Source organism: Penicillium riverlandense (genome assembly GCF_028828495.1).
Source record: "Penicillium riverlandense strain IBT 135883 chromosome Unknown utg000003l_segment0_segment0, whole genome shotgun sequence".
NCBI lineage: Eukaryota > Fungi > Ascomycota > Eurotiomycetes > Eurotiales > Aspergillaceae > Penicillium > Penicillium riverlandense.
The window spans coordinates 2,442-24,841 of NW_026643196.1; the positions used below are offsets into that span (position 1 = coordinate 2,442).

General features: G+C 49.3%; 8 protein-coding genes across 8 annotated transcripts; 3 read left to right on the forward strand and 5 right to left on the reverse strand.

The window, feature by feature from the left end:
* Nucleotides 1–526: 526 nt before the first annotated feature.
* N7474_003599 (uncharacterized protein) lies at nt 527–1,497 on the reverse strand (the record flags this gene model as incomplete). The annotated part of the gene is made up of 5 exons (XM_057195014.1): nt 527–543; nt 610–646; nt 700–819; nt 976–1,252; nt 1,460–1,497. 5 exons carry the CDS (start codon nt 1,495–1,497, stop codon nt 527–529), a joined length of 489 nt encoding a protein of 162 aa, XP_057052410.1.
* Nucleotides 1,498–3,613: 2,116 nt separating this feature from the next.
* On the reverse strand, nt 3,614–5,529 carry N7474_003600 (dimethylaniline monooxygenase; the record flags this gene model as incomplete). The annotated part of the gene is made up of 4 exons (XM_057195015.1): nt 3,614–4,406; nt 4,468–5,257; nt 5,318–5,422; nt 5,487–5,529. 4 exons carry the CDS (start codon nt 5,527–5,529, stop codon nt 3,614–3,616), a joined length of 1,731 nt encoding a protein of 576 aa, XP_057052411.1.
* Nucleotides 5,530–6,589: 1,060 nt separating this feature from the next.
* On the forward strand, nt 6,590–7,377 carry N7474_003601 (uncharacterized protein; the record flags this gene model as incomplete). The annotated part of the gene is made up of 2 exons (XM_057195016.1): nt 6,590–6,946; nt 6,997–7,377. Coding segments are annotated over 2 exons (738 nt in total), but the record flags the coding sequence as incomplete, so codon positions are not given.
* Nucleotides 7,378–8,781: 1,404 nt separating this feature from the next.
* N7474_003602 (uncharacterized protein) lies at nt 8,782–9,219 on the forward strand (the record flags this gene model as incomplete). The annotated part of the gene is made up of 1 exon (XM_057195017.1): nt 8,782–9,219. The coding sequence occupies one exon, from the start codon at nt 8,782–8,784 to the stop codon at nt 9,217–9,219; it is 438 nt and encodes a 145-aa protein (XP_057052413.1).
* Nucleotides 9,220–9,898: 679 nt separating this feature from the next.
* N7474_003603 (uncharacterized protein) lies at nt 9,899–10,924 on the reverse strand (the record flags this gene model as incomplete). Its single annotated transcript, XM_057195018.1, has 2 exons — nt 9,899–10,175; nt 10,446–10,924. The coding sequence occupies 2 exons, from the start codon at nt 10,922–10,924 to the stop codon at nt 9,899–9,901; spliced, it is 756 nt and encodes a 251-aa protein (XP_057052414.1).
* A 4,169-nt stretch (nt 10,925–15,093) lies between these two features.
* On the forward strand, nt 15,094–17,532 carry N7474_003604 (fungal specific transcription factor domain-containing protein; the record flags this gene model as incomplete). The annotated part of the gene is made up of 6 exons (XM_057195019.1): nt 15,094–15,213; nt 15,268–15,285; nt 15,401–16,231; nt 16,289–16,543; nt 16,611–17,362; nt 17,418–17,532. 6 exons carry the CDS (start codon nt 15,094–15,096, stop codon nt 17,530–17,532), a joined length of 2,091 nt encoding a protein of 696 aa, XP_057052415.1.
* Nucleotides 17,533–17,689: 157 nt separating this feature from the next.
* On the reverse strand, nt 17,690–19,466 carry N7474_003605 (carotenoid oxygenase family protein; the record flags this gene model as incomplete). Its single annotated transcript, XM_057195020.1, has 3 exons — nt 17,690–18,429; nt 18,489–18,783; nt 18,843–19,466. The coding sequence occupies 3 exons, from the start codon at nt 19,464–19,466 to the stop codon at nt 17,690–17,692; spliced, it is 1,659 nt and encodes a 552-aa protein (XP_057052416.1).
* An 830-nt stretch (nt 19,467–20,296) lies between these two features.
* N7474_003606 (flavin-containing monooxygenase) lies at nt 20,297–22,284 on the reverse strand (the record flags this gene model as incomplete). Its single annotated transcript, XM_057195021.1, has 6 exons — nt 20,297–20,495; nt 20,560–21,108; nt 21,160–21,481; nt 21,540–21,697; nt 21,750–21,959; nt 22,019–22,284. The coding sequence occupies 6 exons, from the start codon at nt 22,282–22,284 to the stop codon at nt 20,297–20,299; spliced, it is 1,704 nt and encodes a 567-aa protein (XP_057052417.1).
* Nucleotides 22,285–22,400: the final 116 nt, after the last annotated feature.

Sequence of the window (22,400 nt, forward strand, 5' to 3'; positions counted from 1 at the left end):
TTCGCAAAACAAAACTGCAAACGTGAATAACTTTACAACGGATGGTCCGATCGCAATCATTTTACTATCATTCGAACCGGCTTCGTCAGGAGCACTATGCATAATTTTGCAGAATCTTCACATTCCCAATTTTAGGTGCGTACCTCTCTATAGAGGTCTACTATCAAGCGTTTTGTGTAGATGATTTTGTAGATAGACTACGAATACACCGTCTACTCTATAGTGCAGTAATAATATACGCTCGTAATTTATTCTCCCTAGTAGGGAAGCGTAAGGCGCTAACAATACGCGCCCGCTAGTTAGGGCTTGGCACACCCCATCAGGGAGAATCAGGGTCAAATTTCAATTAATTCCTACCCGCCCAATTTGAGGCGGATCACACTGAAATTTGAATAGGAGGGCTTTTGTGACCCTGATTAGACTTGCTGAAATTTTGAAGTTCAACGCTCTAGAATTGAGGATTTTTTTCTGGTGGTCTAAAAACCACGCTAGACCACCCCCCAAATCGCCCCCACGCCCCACTTTTTTAGGACTTCTTAACTACTAGACCACCTAGTGGTCTATGTCTAGAATAGGATTTAGGATAGAGGGTGACTATTTCGTTCTTACGGCGTTCGATAGCGGCACGATATTCTAGGGGTGTGTTCTAAAAGGGCGAATCGTTAGCGAAACGGCCATGGGATGGAGGCGCGTACACACCTTCTCGTCCCTCTTAGAATCAGTCAATCCGTACTTAGAACGATGCGCCTTTGCCATAGCGTTAAAAACCCTATAGAGCTCAAGAATCGCAGACGAAACGGTCCCGATAAGCTCATCGGACTAGACTTCCTTAAGCGCGTTGTTGCAATTCTAGAATAGAAAAGTCCAATCTAATAGCTTGACTAAGTTAGCCTAGTCACTAATCATCATACGATTAATCTAAAAGGGCGATAAGCATCCGAAACGACCCTGAGACGCACACAAGAAGGAACTTACCGAGTAGTAAGAGGCATTCTTCTTGTCATAGCCCTTGCACCGTTTCGAGGCAAAACCATCGTATTCGCAAATCACTGAGAATGGCTCTAGACTGCGGCCGTCCTTTACCACCTCCTTCTTGAACTTGGCTAAGGTAGTGCGGAAGTACGACATGTAGAAGTAAATCTGGGGCACGAGGGGCGAATCACGGGTGATTCGGACCCGTATCGGCGTGGGAGGAATAGGAGTTCCATCTCCACTAGAGGCGCGAGTGCGTCCCGTAGGAGTCGCCGGCGGCCTATCGTCAGGATCAACGTCCGCTATGATGTTAACAAAACAAGCAACAAAAACTGAGGGCGAATATAGGCAGAAGCGCACAAGAAATTGTGTAGAGAAGGGTCCGAAACGGTATTCGAAAATTTTTGCAGAAGAAGAGGAAACGAGAACAGAATAACAACACGATATCTTGTCTGTTTATATGTTTCTTTGTCGGCCTGAAGATCACCCGACCCTTGTCACTAGGATCACGGCACTATGCCGCATTGGGTTCGGTACCGAATCTGCGATTGTTTGCTCTTTGTTTATATTTCTTTGCTTTCGCCTAATCCGGTTGTTTTGTTTATATTACCTGATTGCGTTTGATTCGTATGATTCTGTCGTCTTATTTGTTGTTTACCTGGTTATTTTCGCGCCTAGGGTCAGTCGCTTTAGGAGGGGGCATAATTGTTACAGATTGGACTAGTTTTGAGGTTATTCAGGATCGATATCACGTGACCCGCTTGTATATACTTACCCCGCTTTTGTTTTATAAGTTAAAACAAACCATGGTTTTGAGCTGATTCTGGCAAGAATCAGTGTGTCTTTGTTTCTACTGAATCACTCTTATCTCGGTACTATTTCGCTACCGTATCGCTTCCTTTTCGGAACATCATTCCCCACCTGACCAACAGGTTTCTACCCTGACAAGTAGTTCTTTTACAGCTACTCGTAGCTAGGAGGATACTCCTAACCTAGACCGCGTACTTCTCTATCCGATCTAATGCGCTAAGCTACGCCGTAGTGAACTAGTGACGGAGCTCGATAGTCTAGCTAGGGCGACTAGTCTAGTAGACGAAGCTAAGTAGCCGCACCTAAGCCTACTAGTAGCGGCGGTAGGTAGAGGGGCGAAGTCGGATCTAGATAGGTCGCTACTACACCCCCTCGCGCTAGATGAAGCTATTAATACACACCTAGTTAAACTCGTTAATCCGATAGGAGGAGATTGATTCAAAAGCGGCGTAGATTAAGCGGCCGATACTACCTTCAATAGTAGCGAGGATAGGCTCCGTCGTATAGTCGGGCAGCACGGCTAAGGCCGTCATAGAGGAGAACGAGCGTCCGCCCACGTATTCTGGCTAGCGGGTTAGTATAAGCCACGGGGAGGCTTCCGTGACATTGCGCTCAAGCGGCGCAGTATCATCTTTAGCCCTAGTAAGGTCGTCGGACTAGAGGAGTGCGTCGTTTACCTACGCGAGCACAAAGTCGGCCTTAGACATCTCAAGCGCCTAGCGCGTCCGCTTCTCTTAGGCCTCTAGCGTTATAGGGAAGAAATGACTACTAGGGCTAGTAACGAAGAAGCGCTAGTAGTAGACTAGAACGCCTTGCTTTCGCGCCTAGTAAGAGGCCGGCCGGCCGGGGCGGCCACGAATGCTATGATTCATACGTCGGTGTTTACGTATTGCTTCTAGCGATCGTACTATATAGAAGCAGCCTTCCTCTAGGTAGCGATATCCTAAGTATACTGGTATTCTAGGTACTAGGCGCGATTTAGGCGGCGGCGGCGCAAACGGAGTGACGCTTAGGTCCCATAGGTTCAAATGCTATGCGTCCACCTAGGCGGCCGCACGGAGTGGTTCGGTCTTTGAGGTCGGGTGGTGGCGATGTCTCTTACTAGTAAGGTGGCCCTAGATCGTCCGTGGTGCCACGCCGGTCTAGCAGCCCTGGCAAATCTAAACCCGATAGGTCGAGTTAAACGCAAAGAGGTCCATCGAAAGGGAGAAAAGTAATAGAGGAGGATAGAGGAGGAGTGAGCTAGAGGAGTTCGCGTAAATACGGCGTAGAGGGATTTCGTGTCGTGCTGCACTCACGCGTAACGCGTTGGCCCTACTGACCTCGACATCTATCATATTGTATAGATCCCTGTCTCTTGCCCTTCGCTTCGTCTCATAGGTCGGTCTAGCAAGTTCGGGGCACGCGGCCCGAGGGGCCAGGAGCACGCACCGCGGTTTGGGGCGGGCCAATCGGGGAGCGGGAAACCAGGGCGAGGCGCTCACCCCAGTTGACCCTGGAGAGTAGGTGGGCCATATCCTGACTTTTGCCATATGGATGCTCCCCCCCACGGGTTAGGAATATCATCATCATCTCCGTTCTCCCTCTCTCCCTGTCGTGATCCCCCAGGTCCTTACCAAGGCGCCTCCTGACTTCCCCTGAGTCACGCCGCCATCAGCTTTCCTAGATATCAGGTTTCTAGAGAACTCCCTGCCCACTTGATGTACAGATCGTGGGATTTGAACTCTGTCAGTTTAAAGCCAAATCTCTTTATTAGTGCTCCTATTAAACTCAGCGATGCGAATATTCATGTAATATTGGGCAGCTTTGGGCTGGTAACCATCGAACGTATCTATTCCTCGGTCTCATTGTACCCGTACTTCTTCATGAACTCTGCTTTCAAGCTCCTAAAGTCTCTAGCCCAGACGGAGGAGAAAATATCCTTGAACCAGCCTTTGCGGTGAGTGCGGAGACCCATGTCTTTTAACAAGGTATCCGTATATCCGATGAGCTCAAAGGTCATGGTATTGCCCTGACGGCCAGTACCAAGGTATCGACGCCGACACCACATTGTGAACAGAGCTACATCCTTTTCCTGCTCTTCTACACCCGGCAATTCCAGTTTCCCGTCAAAATAGGCTGTCGCCCACATCGATTGGCACTCCACAACAGGGAAGTAGTTACCTACAACGACCTGACCAATAAAGACAATAGAACGATCTTTACTTGCGTCGCCCAATTTGGACAAAGGAACAATATTTCGATACAGCCGGTATGGGGTCTTTGTGGTAGGCTTGACATAGGTTGAAGGAGGGTTTGCAAGCTGCGGAAAGGTGGCGAGAACTTTTTCGTCAGCGTCAGCTTCGAGGGTCGCCCAGTGGCTTTTCTCGTTTGGTGGCTCGTGGGCTACTAGGTGCGGTAAACCAAGTTCCCTGCACTGCTCTTCGGAGAAAAATTGGAGCGAAGGCTGCCAGCCTGTGCCGCAGAGTAGAGCATCGGTAGGTATCTTCTCGCCGCTTTGCAGACAAAGTACATCTTTCTCGAGGCAACCAACATCACCAACATAAATGCGAACATTGTCTGCAATAGTGTCAAAGAAATCGTGGTGGTTAAGAAGTCCGCCTGTACAATTTTGCCAGAATATCCTGTTTGATTTAGTGCTTGTCGAGGAGGACAACCATCTGGGAGGGGATAATCATGGCTTACGGTGAGTGTGGGGATAGCTTGTCAAAGTTTTGTAGACTACTTCGTTGGAAGTCGGCCTCTGCTCGAGCTTTCTTGTCGACAGAGCCCCAGAACCCGGCCATCATTTTGGGGCCATATTTAGAAGAATGAAGGAGACTTGTCCACCAGTTTACTCCATTCATAAAGGAAGGAGTAAGAGTTGCAGCTAGTCGAGTCATTCCTATCTCAAAGGCATTTTTGTATGGCCATACCCCTTGTGGAGAGAGAAAAAAACCGGGACCAGCCGTATCGGTAGCTTTTATGATCCAAGAGACAGTTTTGCCAGCTTTGACTGCTTCGTAAACCATATCGCCAGATGATTTTCCAGCACCCAGGACGGTGATATTCTTGACATCTGGCGAGGTCAAGACATTGGACGAACCGAAACCGTCCTGGTGAAGAACTTGATTGAGAAACTCGTCCCTTCCGGGTAGCGAAGGCATGTTAGGAATTGAAGTGCAGCCACTAGCAACAATTAATTTGGCAGTTTTGAACGTGTGCTGTATTGGAGTCTCTCGTTCTTTGGACACCACGTTCCACCCGCTATGGATCTTCAGAACCGACTGTACTTCGATTGAGAGTTTAACTCTATCGCGCAACGTCTGACCAAAGTAGCTATGCGAATCGACATAGTCGTTGAGGTACTTCGTCGTATGCTTGGCTTTGAAGAACTCAAGATAGACGTCCTCGACCGGTGGTCGTGGCATGGCCTGGTCCGAGAATTCACCCGTTCCTATCGTGAATTGAGTCCAAAAGGAATCGTAGCCGCGTCCTGCGGTCCACAAAAAGTAAGTGAAGCTGAAGATAAGACAAGAGACGTGAGTCGACTTACGCGAATTCCAAGTACCTCCAATGCAATTGTCCCTGTCGAGAATAACCAGTCGAGAATCAGGGTGGATATCCAGCCAAAATTTGGCTGCAAAAATCCCCGAGATACCTAGTTCGACATGTGCATTAGCAGATGAATTCCAATAAAGCGAAAGGAGATACCGTCATCTTACCTGCTCCAATGACAAGAACGTCAACGTCACTCAAGTCGCCCATAATGCCAGCCTGTCTTGAGCAGTAGTTTAGATGGAGTTAATGCAATCAGACAGGAAGCAGATCGAAGGAGAAGAGAAGAATCTTTCGAAGCCTCGAGAGACGGTGAGCGAAGGAGTCGACTCGCACAAATTCCCGCGTCTTGAATAAAGGGTATGTTGTCGAAGGAAGAAAGAAGATGAGATAGCGAGACAGGGCGGGATGGTGAGACGGGGCGCCTGAGACGGGGCGCCTTGTACAAGCCAGCAGCAGTGGTTTTTCCTATCTTTGCACAACTGCCTCTGTTCAATATGCCTTTATGTACAGAGGTGTGCACAAGATTCCGTCAACGCGCTCAATTAGTGGTAAATTAACTAATGAGTAGATTTCGACACATCCACTCCGCAGACTGCGGATTTGCGGATTCTACCTATCCTACTACATCCACAAGTTGCGGGTTTGCGGACCCTGCCTATCCTACTGTATCTGCAAATTGCGGAGCGGATGACACGCCATCCACGGATCTTGCAGATGCTGCCGCAGTCTACTAATGAGTAACTTTAGTTAATTTGTCCGAATGGCGCCCATGGTGGGACAATGGATAAAAGTTATACAGCACTAAATTGCTTTTGTTTTTTGACATTCTTGGCATTGTGCGTTGATTTAGCTTATTATACGTTTTGTACTATTAAAGAGATAGCTCGATTATATTCAGAATGTCAGACATCTTCTATCTTGTTGATGTTGACCACATTCCCGCATCCCGCGTCAGGTGATGAGTGGCTAATCAAGGATCCACTTGGTCAGACACAATATTCCAAGGGCACAAGTCCAGCGCTGTATTGTTCACGATATCAACCACGCGACCAAAACAGAGCGGCTGGAGTCGCTGCCTCAGGCCAGGGAACAACACGTCTCGAAACTCCCTGTCAACCCCTCATCTGCGTCAATAACTCCCTCCCTCTCTGATTCACTTGGTTGCAGAAGTATAGCGCCGTGAAAGATGCCTGATTTGGATCCTTCCCCTGTCACCTCTTCCGAGTCCCAAGCCAGCTTTCGTCTTGCGGACGGCCTAGGATAAGCTCTCCAGCAGGATCATCGCTCAGTCATCCGGCTGAACCTGCAGCACTTCCTCTGGCGCCAAGTATTTGGCTTCCACGTTCACCCATCCATTCCCACAGCCCCAGCCCTTGAGAAGATCGCCGACGTGGGGTGCGGGACTGCGTTGTGGCTGATCGACGTTTCCCGCGATTATCCTCACTGCCAGCTCGAGGGGCTGGACATTGACCTCACCCAAGCTCCCCATCCCGGATGGCTGCCCCCCAACATTCACCTACAGCACTGGGACCTCCTCACCGACGTGCCCGCGGACTTAGAGGCGAAATATGATCTAGTGCACGTTCGACTCCTCGTGCTGGTCCTTTCCGGTCTAGATCCAATGGTCACCATCCGTCAATTATTCCAACTAGTCAAACCGGGGGCTATCTCCAGTGGGACGAGTTAGACTGCGTGAATATGTGCATCAAGAAGGTGGACACCTCCATTGCCGCACCCGCGTTGGAAGAAATCAAGGAGGCATCGCATGCGGGAGGCCGACATGATTGGGTTTTGGAATTGCCGCGCCTCCTGACCGAGGTAGGGTTCCAGGACGCTAAGATAGACTACTATGATGAACCCTTGGAATTGGTCCGCGCTTTCAACGACCAGCATCTGTTGACCATGCAAGAGTTCGCGGCGAAATTGGCAGGCAAGGGCCAGCTCGAGGCCGCTGCTCGATTTACCCATCTAATCCAGGCCGGCTATCAGGAGTGTGTGAACGGCGCCGCGTTGTCCTTTCCTCGGGTAGTGGTCGTGGCTAAGCGACCTGCTTAAAGCCGTGGCTTCGTCGTGCGTGGCGATTGAATAGTGCTGGTGGCGACACATGTCCCCTCATAGTACAGTACCATAATGAAAGTGGTGACACCAGTTTCGGATGCACTGTACTACATTGCTCCATTAAAGAACATGACAGGCCACAGAAAAGGAATATGATTTATATGTTCCCATTTTGCTACTCCATATGCCTGCACTCGCAAGTGGAAAAGAAAAGCTAATAAAAAACAATCGCTTAAGAAATGCGCCAGGTGGTACATAGGCAGTCATCGAGAACACGAAAGAGCCCGAAAGAGGGAAGATGGAAAGAGATAGATGATTCAATGTAGCACGTTCCAAGAACTGCGTGGCGCTATCAGTAAAGTATATGTACACCCCTTCTCCTTCGGTATTCCTGTTCAAGGAAACATCAGAAGTCCATGCAATAACCATTTTACATTGTAGCAGTGAGGAGGCGGATGAAGCGATTAAGGATTTGAGAAGGGAGTGGTCTATTACGACACTTGGCATTTTGGGGAACGCGCAAGGTTATCAGAAGGTAAGGTTGAGGAGACGAAGGAGCTGTTAGAAGAGTGCGAGAAAGGTTCGTTGAACTTGGGAGCCAATTCTATCCATCTAAGCCCCTACGCTAAAGAATCGTCCTTTATCAATGCCCTCTATTGACACTCTCAGCTTCCAATGTTGCCACATACATTCAGGATATTCGATAAGTCAAACTCGTCAATCAGTCAGCAGCTTGCAACCAAGATATATTGAACTCCTTTGGGATAGATGAAGAGTACCAAGCGATCAAGAATATTGGTCCATCCAAGTGGTATTGCTTGTGGTCAGTCGCCACTGAGAGCGAAACTTTCGAGCCATCCAGTAGTCAATCTGTACGGCTGACAATCGCTCTGTAGAAGACGAAAGGATGGAAAGATAACAACCACGCAATTGAGGTTCTCAGTGATGATAGCGGACTAAAGCATCGAGCAGCGACTTAAAGTTGAATTGAGAGTTCTAGTTGAGCTTAAAGAGGCCTATGATTATTATGGTTATTTTAATACTATAGTAGGCAGGTAAATATGAAATTCAAACAAATGCAGGTTTGTATTGAGGCTTTGATTTTGCAAGAAAGACTCTCTTAAGTTCAATGAATTCTGGTAAAGAGTGAATGCGACGTTGTGTGCTAGATACCGCCAGTATGAGAATAGATAAACTGTATTAGAAAGATGGAATGCAACGTAGGGTTGAACCGAAGCCGAGGGAACGCTAGAAGTTCTAGAAAAGATTTCTGGCGACATGAGCGAGAGAAGACGAGCGAGCAATGAGCTACTCATTCTGCGCATGGGAAAAAAGACCTTCGATGATTTCTACGCCGTCTTCGCACGCTGTGCGAAGGAAGTCGGATATGCTTAAGATGCAATGATACCACTACTCGAGAATGCGATATCGAACAAATTAGAACGACAAGTGATCGGATTACAAAAGCCCACTGATTTCTATGACTTGGTGGACTTTTATCGCGACGTTGACCATGAGATGCGCAACTGCGAAAGACGGCTACCGAACCGCGAGGCCAGCGCCCGGACTAGCCCGCAGTTTGCCGGACCACGCTCTCGACACCGTCTTTCGCTTCGCGCTCCTAAGGACACATTCCTCGCATGGCAGACCGTAACCTGCTTGCACAACACGGTCGCTGCTACAAGTGCGGTGAACACAGACATCGAATCCCGAGTACACGAACCCACAAACGAAGAGATGTCTCTCCTTACTGGCCGCAGAACAGCGAAAGTGGACCACGCGATTGTGGAATCGGACGACGGCGGGAACATAGTTGTCGAGAGAAAAGAGAAGTCGTAGATCGAAGTCGCGATCTAGGCCGGAAGAAATATCAAAAGGGAATGACAAAACGGACGTGCTCGACAATTTACGTCGCGTTTCTAGAAGCAGTTTAACTTAGGCTGAAGAGTTAGTCTTTTGCCGACTTTTGCTATAGAGATTCAACAGTAACTCTTATATTAGACGCATTACTAAATACCATCATTCTATTAAGTATTCACACTGACCTCGTACACCATCTCTTATCCTTATAGAAAGTATATAGAAAAGAAAGAAATACACTAGGGATTATACTTATGCTATTCTCATAGCAACTCAGGTTGGCAGTCCCAGATAGACCCTCCTAGCATTCTGTCGTGCAAGCCATACTAGGGCAATAGCCATGATTACAGCAGAAGCTACACAATCCCTCATACCCAAGATCCTCTCCAGGGAGTGGGCAGCCTATCTGGCCCGTAGCTGGCGGAGGTGACACTGGATCCCCGTGCTCCGTACATAAGCAGGGACCAGGAGGACAATAGCCGTAGTGGCACGCGAAGCTGCACAGACCCAAGAAATTGTCAGTCTGACCAGCTGCTACAGTGCCGGCGATGCAGGTATCTATTATGGTTTAAAATGTGTTGATGTTAGATTCGCTCGGATTCACATATACCAGTATTCAAAGAATTTGGGAGTATGGGAAGTAAGCCATCACTTACCACTAGAAGTTGGCGTTTGTGGAGTGGTAGATGTAGAGGTCGTCTCTCCGAGCTCCGTCCCTGCATCCGTTGAGGTCTGAGAGGATAATAGAAATGTGGTCGTAGAATCTGTGGTCGTAGGTGAATCTTTGGTCATAGGTGAATCTTTGGTCATAGGTGAATCTGTGATCGTAGATGAATCTGTGGTCGTAGGTGAATCTTTGGATGTAGTTGAGGATGGGGACTGTGTGAATGCCGTCGACTTTGTAGACGCGCTTGAAGTTATGGACACCATGGATTCTGTGGGCGCGCCTAGGGCGATGGATTTTGTTGATGATGCGGGGGATAACCTGTGATGATATTAGTTGGCGTTCTTTGAAGAAGCAGAGCAGAGACAAGAAAGCGCAGTGGTGAACGAGCTGGTATGCGTGGTAATTGGTGACTGGTAGATAAGACCAAGACAGCGCATCAACAACTGAAATCACTAAAGAGGCTCTCTAGCAAATCGCTCTGTCAACCACAACGCTAATAACTGTCTCAACTCGTCTATTCCACCATACTCCGGCGTACCTAGCAGAGCGGGATTTGTTGTGAAGAACGACCCCAAGAGGGACGCCAAGGGCAATGGCCAGGACGAGAAATGAGATGGCTACCGCTAGGATGATCCAGAAGTACCGTCGCTTGCAGCCGCAGATCCGGTCAGAGGCTGTTCGTTCGCCAGCCACTGGCAGTTCGTGCAGTTTGTACTCATGTTGGCTGGGAATCCGCAGGCCTTCATCGGGACGCTGACCGGTAGCGCCAGCGTTCTCATCCAGCAACTCATCATGCGAAGGTGTGACATTGGTTTGTTTGTAGCTGCAAGTCTTCCACTTGTCGGAGACGTACTGACCAGGAACTACCTCGAGCCCACTATCAAACACGACTTCGAGACCATCATCAGGTTCAACTTGGCCGTACTTGACGACGGGCTGTAAGTCGGAATCTTGAACGTGCGATGCCAAGTCAAGAGGCTGGGCACCAAACGGCGCGGTTTTCTCTGGGTTCGACATGGTATTCTGTCTCCACTCTGCCTTCCTCAAGTGTTTCATATACTCTGGCTTTGAGAGGAAAACGTGAAATTGAGAGAGGTAGAGGTGTTCCCGATAATCGGAACGGGTTGCGACTGATAGAATTGTCAACCGGATAATTAAGCCTAGGGACTAGGCGAACCCATAAATTTCACCAACAGCCCCTGAAGGGGGAATTGATAGGGACACCATAGCTTTTGTTAGGGACACCACAAACTATGTAATCTCTGAAATAACGTAATGAAAATGTCATATGGTTCTATCTGGAATTCAGTCTCTGTATGCTTTACATGACCTTTGTGTATGTCCAACTTTCCTATCACCCAAACACATCTTTCTTTGCTGACCACTAGATAAAAAATGGGTTCGACCGCCCCCACCAACCGGATCACATGCCAAGCATCTAGCGTTGAACGCTATACTCGGCCCCAAGTCGGGCCCTCAGCGCTCTCGCTGGTGAGGGCCAGACTTGGGAGCGAGTACATAGACTGAACGGTTCTAACCTGCAGAGCCGATTATGAGATCAAGGGTGTGGAGCAACCACTCTGTACCAGCCATGGGAGGAATAATCCCAATGCACACTCACGGCAGACTTGTCCGCCTATCCGATCGCTTGTTCTATCTTAAGCTCGGTCATTAGAAACTTGATTGACACAAGCTAATCTCATAGTATATAGACAGACCCTATCCTAATTCTCCGATACCTTTCACTTGCTTCTCTCATAGACAACCCCATGACCAAAAACGAAAACCCCCCAGTGCCCGTTCCATCAACAACTGCACTGGCTACGATTTCTAGTAGACCGTACCCTGCCTATCTTGTGCGACACCCATTTTCGTGGCCTCCGGGTCCACTTGGTTCCTGGTCTAGCACTGGCCGCATTCAAACGCCATCATGATTCGCCGAGCCCTGCAAGCAAATCCTGAGACTGATATTAGCGCTTCGCTCTCCTTAGCTCTTTCTGGATGCAACACACCCCCGCGCCGCGTTGAGCGGCTTTGGCCCACTCCCCCAACTGAAGATCGGGCGAGCTAACCGAACCATCGCCATGTGTTTCCATGATAAACGTGGACTGGGAGAAATACGGTTTCTCTGGACATTCCATATAGTGGTATTTGTCATGCAATGACGGTTTTCGTATGTGGCGGGTACGCCACGCTTCAATGCCCAGCGTGGCTTAGAGTATTCTAACAACAAGCCATGTTTTCGCATCTTTCTCTTTGTTCTGTCGAACATTCGCAATTAAATCGATTCTTTTACTCTAGACCCCTTGTGTTTATTACCCCGCATCAACTAGTTACGACCAACAATGACTCTGCGGTTTGAGTTTGGGAGGCATTTTGGAAGAAAATAGTAGACTGAGCCGAAGGAGGCAACCAGTGTTGGCGTCTTGGCTCAGGAGATTTCCAGCCACACCTGTCGTTCCTTAGAAAATGTAATAGTCATCGAGAAACCGTCTTGCTCGCCTATAACGAATTCTTGATCACTCGCGTTGATTTTTCGTGGGACATTTTCTAAAGATCCTAATTGTTCCTCTCCTTCTAGGCGCATATGATTCGGCCAGTGAGAAAGAGGATAATGCGTGCTAGTTCTAGACAGGTATAGCAAGCAAAGTCGTCAAGAGTCCGGAGTAGTACATGCGGACATCAAGATCTTAGGAGGTACATAGTATCGGTGTTGATTTCGAACCTGTTCCTAGCGAAGTTGAAACATCCATACCTGCAAGCCACTACGTGGTATGGGAGAAGGAGAAGAGGAATTAGCCTCGAAACTATGCCCAGTTGTTGGATTTAATGGCATATACGAACCGGATATTGTCTGCCAGGTAGAGCTTTCTCATCTGGGTTGGCAGCGCTCTCAGGCTCGGACTCGCCGAGTAGATGATAGCACGGGTTCAGATTGAGTGACCATGCTCAGGTTTATCATGTAAGAGATGACTGATTCCTGATTCTTCATACTACTATACATCGCTGCTACTCTCACCCTTCGGGAATTCGAATCACCTGATAGTACTCAGATAGCTGATACGGAGAGTCATGGTGGCTGGAACCTACCTGGAACATATGAGGCCATTTCACATTCTTGTGGGTGAGAAGAGAAAATACTAGGGCCCATACTGGGCCCCTCCCTTGTATGGCGCTCGGTACATCCCCAATGCGGTGGCCGGCGATCGTGCAGGCTTACCCATTTGATTACCCCCGCACTATGCTCATAAAGTAATACCTCCATGACATATAATCCGACCGTAACATAATTTCTGAAATTGCACATCATGCAGACCCACCTTCTGGATTTGGTACTATAGAATCTGCCAGAGAACCGGGTGATCTTGTTCAGCCTAGGCGTTGGAGTAATGACCCGAGGCCCTTTTGACGGCGATTATGAATGCTGACAATGGAAAAAGATAGTAATTTACTGGGATAGCCTAATTATCTACAATATTATCTTTCATCCCCTGACTCCGTTTCCGGGCCCCCTTTTGACACAACAACAGGTCGATTCCACCGCGCGGTGAACAACCAGCACAAACGCCACGGTACGACCATGTACCAGTAATCTATTCAATTTCTTAAATGGGCAATAGGCGATGTCGTTCGAATCTCCCCCAATTAGCGCCATTATAATAGGCTGAACATTCCGAAGTGAGCTTTAGTCTGGTTGTTCGAGAGTTCCACGTTGAGCCGATCACGGAATTCCTCTGGAAACTTCCACCCGGGGCTCAATTCCAAGCAATGGCGTTGTGGTTAAACCAGACCTTTCCTCAATAAACATACTACTGGTGTCAGGGCTAGCACTCATTGTTGCGATGATGATGTCGACGAGATGAATGGCAATCTTGATAATTCAATGTATAATTGTTTCTCTACTACAAGGGACTAGAGTATCGTGGAATTCATTGTGTAGGGAGAGCTTGTAACGACAATCATGAATCAATTCTGCTATGATGATTGAATCGCTATAAGGGGGATTATTCGGTGATAAGCTCGCAAGAATGCTCTTCATTAGGGAGGGTTTCTCTACGAGTATCTGATTTATTAATTTACTCACCTCCAAAGTAACTAGCTAGAGCCCCACGAGTTGAGCTATAGGCTACGTTAACGAGTATTCATTTGCGACGACATTATCAAGTAAACGGATCGATCTCGGAAAGGAGAGCGATAGAATTATAAGAATAAGACGTGGTACGAGGATCAGTATAAGTACTTAATAGAATTAATAACTAGTAGTTATCTAGCAATGCGATGAATCAGCAAGATTATGCGTCTTGGCATATCCTGAACGGATTATTGATAGTTAATGGATAGATGGGTAATGGGTAATGGGTAGGACTGACCTACCCGTCCCGCGGTCGAGGAGCCAAAATGGCTACCCGCAGTACTCCCATGGCGAGGCCTAGTTATGTTGGGTCATGCGGAGGTCTAACAATCAGTATCCTTTACCCCTGATCGCGAGCATAAGGAAGCTTCAACGATAACTCTCGTATTATACGCATTGCTAAATACCATGAAATTCTATCAGGTACCCACACTGATCTCGCGCACCACGTCCTTCCCTTGTACTACTACTACTACTATTACTACTATTACTACTATTACTACTATTACTACTATTACTACTATTACTACTATTACTACTATTACTACTATTACTACTATTACTACTATTACTACTATTACTACTATTACTACTATTACTACTATTACTACGCCGTGGGAACCCCTCCGTCGGATTCGATCCCCGATCCTCCAGCACACGCACGCTACCCACTCGCGATTTAGACTGCAGCAGCGAAGCTGCTGCAGCAGGTCGATACCATGATATAGACCAAAGATACAGCATAATTTATGCCGTATGACAGATCACTCTTTTCAGGCTCTCGCAGAGTTTTGCTGGTACCCATTTGGGCCTTGTATAGGGGTTTTCGCGCGCCAGTCGGGTTTTGCACGGGGTTTTGGCGAGGCCTACACCTACGTGAGCCCAGTTGGACCTTCCGTGCCTCAGAGACCTAGGTCAGTATTAAATGATCTGCACGTGTATGACTAACCGAATAGCGGGGTCAACTGGGGTAGTAAGTCTGGGGCCCACTCGACTCTTGGTCAGATCCGAAGGAAACAACGTTCCGGCCTTTGCACGCATACACCCATCCAACATGGATTCGATTGGACCATTGACCGCGAAGAATCTACCCGGTGAGAAGAGCTCAGACCAGCAGCCGCCGCGGAAGAGAGCACGACAGAGCTGTGAGACCTGTAAGGCTAAGAAGACTAAGGTACGAAAAAGGGGTCGATCTTGGTCGGCAGTATGGGTATGCTGATCATGATAGTATAGTGTGTCGGCGTTGGTAAGCTATGCTCCGCGGACTAGGCTATGGCCCATGCAACTGCTTTCTGGATGACTGAAAGTATTTTTTTTAAGAGAATGGCACATGTCAGAACTGTGCACAGCTTGGCACCCAGTGTGAGGTCAATCTCAAGAAGAGAAAGCGCCCTTTTTACCGCATCTCAGAGGAGGTCCATGAGTCGTCCATCGCGCTGCTCCGTCGGTTCGTATCGGAAGAAGAGCTACCGGAGCTCACCGTCGAGGGTATCCAAGCCATCCACGCCAAGCTAGACGAACGCAGTGCTAGTCCTAGAATCTCCAACTCAGTGCAGGTGCAACGACTGACCCGGAGTAACAATGCGGAAGGCCCTGAGAAAAAACCAGCTGAGGGGGAAGTCATGGAGCCAGACGAACATCCCGTCCTCCAAGAAGCGCTCGGCTGCATGGTGCTTGATTCTTTAGGGAAGTACCGCTACGTCGGCCCAGAGTCGTCCATCCGTTGGAATCATGCGGCACGCCTGGCGCAGCAAACTTCTCTCAACACCGATCCAAAAATCATAGCCCCATTGAAAACAGGTTTACTCCCGCCCAAGACACCGGAGAGCTTCAGCAGTGCATGTAGAAGAGAGGTCTACCTGCCACCAAGGGACCTGTGCATGCGCTACGCGGAGCATTTTTTCCAGGAGATACATTGCTTGTATTGGTTCTACTCCTTGGAGCAGTTCTACAGTCTGCTAGACCAGACCTTAGAGGATCGGGGAATAGGAATGAGCGCGTCCTGGCTTTGCTCTCTGTATTCGATCTTCGCGATCGGCAGTATGACGCCCGTCAATCAAGAAACGCAGACAGGGAGCGGGGCGGAAGGGATCGTGAGGCAGGCGGCTGATTACCTGGCTTTGGCGAAAGAACTGTCACCCGAAGTAAGCGACGAGGCGGATGTCGAGAGTGTGAAAGCTTCTGGTCTGTTGGTACGCGGCGTATTTCTCTGAGCATCGAGTGATTGCATTACTCACCAATTGTCGCAGAGTTTGGCCATGCATGCAATGTGTTATAGCGTTGGGGCATATTTACACTTGGGAACAGCCGTGAGAATCGGGTTCTCTCTTGGTCTACACCGAAGTATTTCTCCCCGGACGAGTAATTCGGTTGAACGCGAGAGAGGGAGACGACTATGGTGGACAATCTACACACTAGATCATGAAATGGCGATTCGCTTCGGCTATCCGCGTGCGATTGGTGATGATGCTGGTTTCATGAACACGCCACTGTCATCGGAACAGGTACGGGGCATGAACACCGCAATTCGGCTCACGTACGCCTTTTGCTAATATTTCATCATATACCCAGATCATGGACCCGGGGCCGAATATGCCACTAGGATACCAGGCACTCTCGGTCTCGCTGGTCCAACTCCGGAGAAAGATCAGCCATAGCTGTTTCGTAGAACCCGCCCAAGTCGGTGGCCGACTGCCGATGAGTCGTGTCTTTGAGAGCCTGAAAGCCCTCAAATGCTGGCTTACCGAAGTGCCTCCGTACCTCAGTTGGGACTCTTCCCAACCCCCACAACACCGTCGACCGGTGTCAATCCTACACTTAAGGTACTACAGTTCTATCATCTTCGTCACGCGTCCTTTCCTCCTCTTTATCGGCTCTCGTCAATCTTCCGTCAAGCATAATGGCAAAGCGCGATGCTATGAGGAGCTCAGCGGCAAATGCATCGAAGCCGCGGAGCGCTCCGTGGCCATCCTCAAGCGCATGGTGAATGACCGGACGCTGTCCAGTCGGATTTTATTTGACTGCCATTGCATAGTGGAGATAGTGTGGATTTTGATATTAGCCGTGCAGAAGCTCAGTCGACCGGAGCATCAGCAGCTGCTGGGCTTCTGTCTTGAGACTGTAAGTGGCATGGAAAAGATCGGATGGTGCGAAAAAGTCTCGCCAGAATTGGAAGCGAGAGTCCACGAGAGCCGCGCCCTGGAGCCGCGTCAAGAGGCGCATCATCAAGCGAGTAACCTTTCGCATCAAGCCCGTCCGGATGGAGCCACGGGGCAGATTGTGTATCCTGAAACAGGAGCTCTTTGCCTGGATGACACTGACTTGTAAGGCCTCTTGCTTTGTTCCTTTGGAGAGAGTTTGTTTAACAAGGTCTCACAGTAATCTGAATATGTCCGAATTTGACGTGCTCGAAACGCTGGACCTGAATGCTCAATCAGGCCTGATTGATATCCTCGCAGATGGGACATTATCCGCCTCTCAGTTCGGCTTCTGAAGACGCCCTGGTTCTTCGAATCGAAGCAACGTTCCTTACGTCTCGATTGTAAAACCTCCTCACTTCACTTCGATTGACCATATATTGTTGTTTCGTATGTTGAACCACGTGTAAATAAATACATATTTGGCGTAAATCTCCTTGAAATTATTTAAAATCAATTACCGCTAACATTGCCATTCCGCCTTTGCTGCCACGGCAGTGGCTGGCTCGAAGCCTTGACAGGGCCCAACTCTCGCTCCCGCTTCTTCTTCCATGCCTTGATCTCGCTCTCTTCCACGAAATTTCCGTGAAGGCCGAGCCTCAGCTTGAACGGCAAATGAATCACCGCAACGGGGCCCTGAGCGATCTTCTTAGCATTGAATATACACACGTCATTTCGCAGCACATCCAGATGATTCATCAGCGCGATCAGGTAACCATCTCCCTCCTCGGTGCTTCCCGCCCGTGGAATGAATGCGGGCTCCTGGAAGGTGGCACATGGCCCCGCCCAGAACGTCTCACGGACGGATCCGTCCCAAGTGAAGTGGCCCAGACTGTTGAAGAGGCCGCCTGCTGGGCTTCCGCACTTGGCAAAGTCGTACGGCTGGCTTGTATCGATGATGGCTTGCCAGTAGTGATTGTACTTCATGGTAGTGAAGCGGTCGTCGATACGCGAGAACTCGCCTGAATACGTGTCGAGTTCCTCGGCGGGATCTACCCACGAGTTCGTTGGTGTATTGGGGTCGAAAATCCAGCGCGTGGTCTTGTTCTGCAGCTTGTTGCGCTTGGCGACGGTGCCTATTGGGGTATTCACGGGAGGGAAGAAGAAGAAGACGTTACCGTCGGCGATGGTGAGATCAAAGACGACTTTGCCGCCGGGGGTTTCGTAGCAACTGACTGTGTGGCCCTGGAAGGCTTTTGGGATTGTCAGTCGAAAATGAATACTAGTAAGGTGAACAGTCTTAGGTTCGCACCATTCTTTGAACGGTACCATCGGATGTCTTCTGGCATTCCTCCTCGACGAGGCACAAGTCCATACCACTGGTCTTCCTTCGGATCCCATGCCCAATGGTTCTCTCCATCCTTTAGACGCCTAGGATTGCACTTGAGCGGTGTCATAGGAAGGACAACCCAGTTATCACTAATGCCACAATCGTGGATGATGCCGCAAAAGGGTGCCTCGTACCAACACTCCTCGGTCTTGACTCCATCTTGGTTAATGGTATACACCACAATATCGCGGGAGCCATCATTGCCGTCACCACCAGCCTACATTTCTCCGTTAGCAAATTTCCTACATAACCTAGAGAAGGGGCCATTAAGCGTACTTCATAACCGTAGCACACCATCTCCCCGGTTTTGGGATCAAATTTGGGATGCGCCGTAAAGGTTGGACTCAGCACCTGGCCCTCAAAGTCATAGCGGCCCACTGTATCCAGAGTTTCGGGGTCCATCGCATACGGAGGTCCATCCTCCTTGGTTGCGAGCAACATGCCTCTCCAGAAGAAGATGTTCGTATTCGCGGCTGTGCGAATCACCCCCTTGACGGCTTCATTATCTGTGTACGGATTGCGATACCTCCCAAAGAGCGATTTACCCGCTGCACTCTCAGCCTCGTACCGATCCGTGCGAACGTACCGCTGCTTGAAATGGGCAGCTCCGTTCGCGATGCGGATCGCAGTTACGTTCCCATCGCCATTAAAATGGATGTCGGACTGGAAGATGGGTGGGAAGCGGTGGTCTGGCTGGATGCGGAAGAAGGTTCCTTCGATATCCCTCGGAACTTCACCTGTCACCTCGAGGTTCTCAATATCACCTTCGATGCGCGAGGGTCTGTTAAAACCGTGGAATACTTCGGTTGTGGGGAATTTGAGTTGCGAACTGGACTTTTGGCCGTTCGAGTAGTTCGGAGCCTGGGTGAGGGACTCGGCGAGTTCGAATACATGCGCCATATCTTTGTTACGAACAGGGAAATAGAAGTTGAAACCTGAATATGTCTAGAAACAATGAGGTTTTCGCAGAAGATGCCGCAACGGCATCCTTCAGTAGATATTCATAGGTCATGTTCCTGGAACAGGAGCGGCACCCAGTTTGCCGAAGCAGCGAACCCAAAGTCCAGGCAATCCAACACTGGCTGATCCATCTTCCGAGAGTCGCGAGAGAATGGTGCGGGGCTGAAGCCGGGAATAACAACGCCCGGATGCAACGAGCCGACCAAAGAGGCTGACTAACTTACGTGCAGCTAAGTTAGTCAACTTCTTCTCAGCCGGGGGAGATGATCATTCTTTTGGCATCCGGGAGACTTAAGGAATTGCCACGGGAGCATGATTGGCGCATATTCTGCTCACGAAAATGTGAAACACACTCCGTGAATGGTGTTGATTGGTGTCGCTACGGAGGTTCTTCTGCGTCGATTGTTTACTCTACTCTGTACCCGTCAGGGGCCACCGTACGTCTACGTTCTTCGACGCCCAAGTCCCCGAATGACCTCATCGAACTATTGCGGTATCTGCCGGGGAATCGCTCGTTTCCAATGGCACGTCGGCTCACGTTGTATTCGTCACGTTTCGCTGGTAGGAATTCACCTCGCCAGGCCCATCAAATTGGGGGGAAAAAAGCCCCTGTAAACGAGATCGATAGACAAGAGCTTATTGATGAACAACTCCCCAGAAGAGTGCAATCTTGTGCAAAACGCATATCGGATTCAACAATGAAGTGGCCTCTCCTGAGGTTCAAGTAGTCTCGAAGCGATACAGTTCTTCAGCTCAACCCCGCCCTGTCTCTAATGAATATACCACGCAAGATCTTTCTTTTCGACATCCTTGCGCGAAAGTCCACGACCCAGATATTCAAACCGGTTCCCATGATCGTACGTAAATTCAAAATCCTGCAGGCGAGGTTCCGCGATACTTTCGAGGAAGTGATTGAGCGAACCGCACCATGGGCCGGTGATTCGGCCATTAGAGGTTCCGCCCTTGTACCTGAGAAACGGTCAGAATATCATCGTAAGCTATTTTGTGCAGTCACAATGCTGTGGGACCTTACCAGCTGTTGCAGTTCCCGGAGAAGGTCAACAGTTCCATGACTGCATCTTTGTGGTCGTTAAATTCGGTGGTCGCTTGCTGGCTAACTACAACAGACTTGACACTCTCCCTCTGGATCTTTTTGGCAAAAGTTAGGGCAAACTCTAGTTGACTTTCGATAGCAGGCATTAGGGAGCCATTCGAGATTGGTGTGTTCGGTCCCACGACCACTGTAACAAGGATGACGTATGAGAATGTGCGCAAAGCTTCGCCTTTACTTAGAGTGTACTCACTGAAGTAATTGGGCATGTCGGGAACGGCACAAGTCAAGTAGGCTTCTGCGCCCGTCTGCGCCCATCGCTTCCCCAAATCGACACCATTCCGTCCCACGAGCGGGAATGGAGGAACATAGGACGTGTCATAACCAGTGGCTGCGATGATCACATCCACAGCATGACTGATTCCATCGGCAGTGACTATGCTCTCTTCGTTGACCTCTTGGATACGGGTTCGTACAACTTGAACATTGGGTTCCTGTAGTGCCTCTAGGTAGCCATCGCCGGGGGTAACACTATTTGGTTGTTAGCATAAACCTCATGCCGCAACATTGGCAGTTTCTCACCGTCGACAGCCGACGTCAAAATCTGGAATGAGCTTCTCGCGAAGCTCTGGATCCATCTTTGAGAGTCTCTCCCGCATTCCCTTCTCCACGATCGCTCTCGACGCCTTCTGCTCTTCCGAGCCCTTGTAGAAATTGGGAAACCGAGAGTTGATTACCTGATCAATTTCCTGTCGATATTTGAGGAGTTGCTCTGGGTCATTGCGGAATCTCTCCTTTTCCTCCTCGGTATACATCGTTTGTCTACCAGCTGATGCTAGATGGCCGGCAAACTGGGGGGCAATCCAGGTTGGGGATCTGTTGAAACTGATGAGGGCCTTGACAACTAGGTTTTTGTTGAGCATTTCTGGGAGTCTAAATTGGGATGGAGACAGCATGCTTACTAGGTTGGATGGTAGGGACGATCTGGATTCCGGACGATCCTGCACCGATGACACCGACAGTCTTTCCTGCCAGGTCCAGTTCCTGAGGATAGCGGGCACTGTGTACGAGCGTTCCTCCAAAGGACTGAAGGCCCTGAATATCAGGCCACTTCCACTTACTGGCAGTTTCTTCCGTCAGCAGGAACTCCCAATTTGCAGGAAGCGACTTACTTCAACACTCCCGCGCAGTTGATGAGGACCTCCGCCGAGTCCTCTGTTGCCAGGCCAGTCTTCAGATCTTCGACCTTGATCATCCATCTCCCATTCTCTTCGTTCCACGTTGCTCCAACGACTTTGTGGTTGAACTTCGTCGTCTCATAGACTCCGTACTCTTCGGCCCTGTCGCGGTAGAATTTCCAAATTTCCTCGGCGCCGGCATATCTACCACATAGTCAATGTAAGCGCCACAGGAGCGAAATAATATACGTATGGCTACCGACAATCTCGACCAGTTTGGGTTGCCCACCCAAGGGTACGTGTACGAATGGGCCGGGATATCGCACGAGCAACCGGGGTATCGCGACTCGAACCATGTGCCACCAACGTCCTCGTTCTTTTCGTAGATCTGATACTCCACATTCTCCAGCGCCTTGATCTTGTATGCAAAGGCAATTCCCGAGATTCCCGCCCCAATGACGATGATTCGGATGCGGCGGGGTTGGTGGATAGTCTGGTCTTTGACCACGGCTGCAGCAATGGACCCCATGATGGTGAGAGGTTCGGAGAAAAGGTAGACTAATAGGGGCAAACGATATTCATAATTGGTGAATCTGGGGGAGTTAAAGCATTTTCAAGACATGCACTCTCTCATCGCACAGCAGG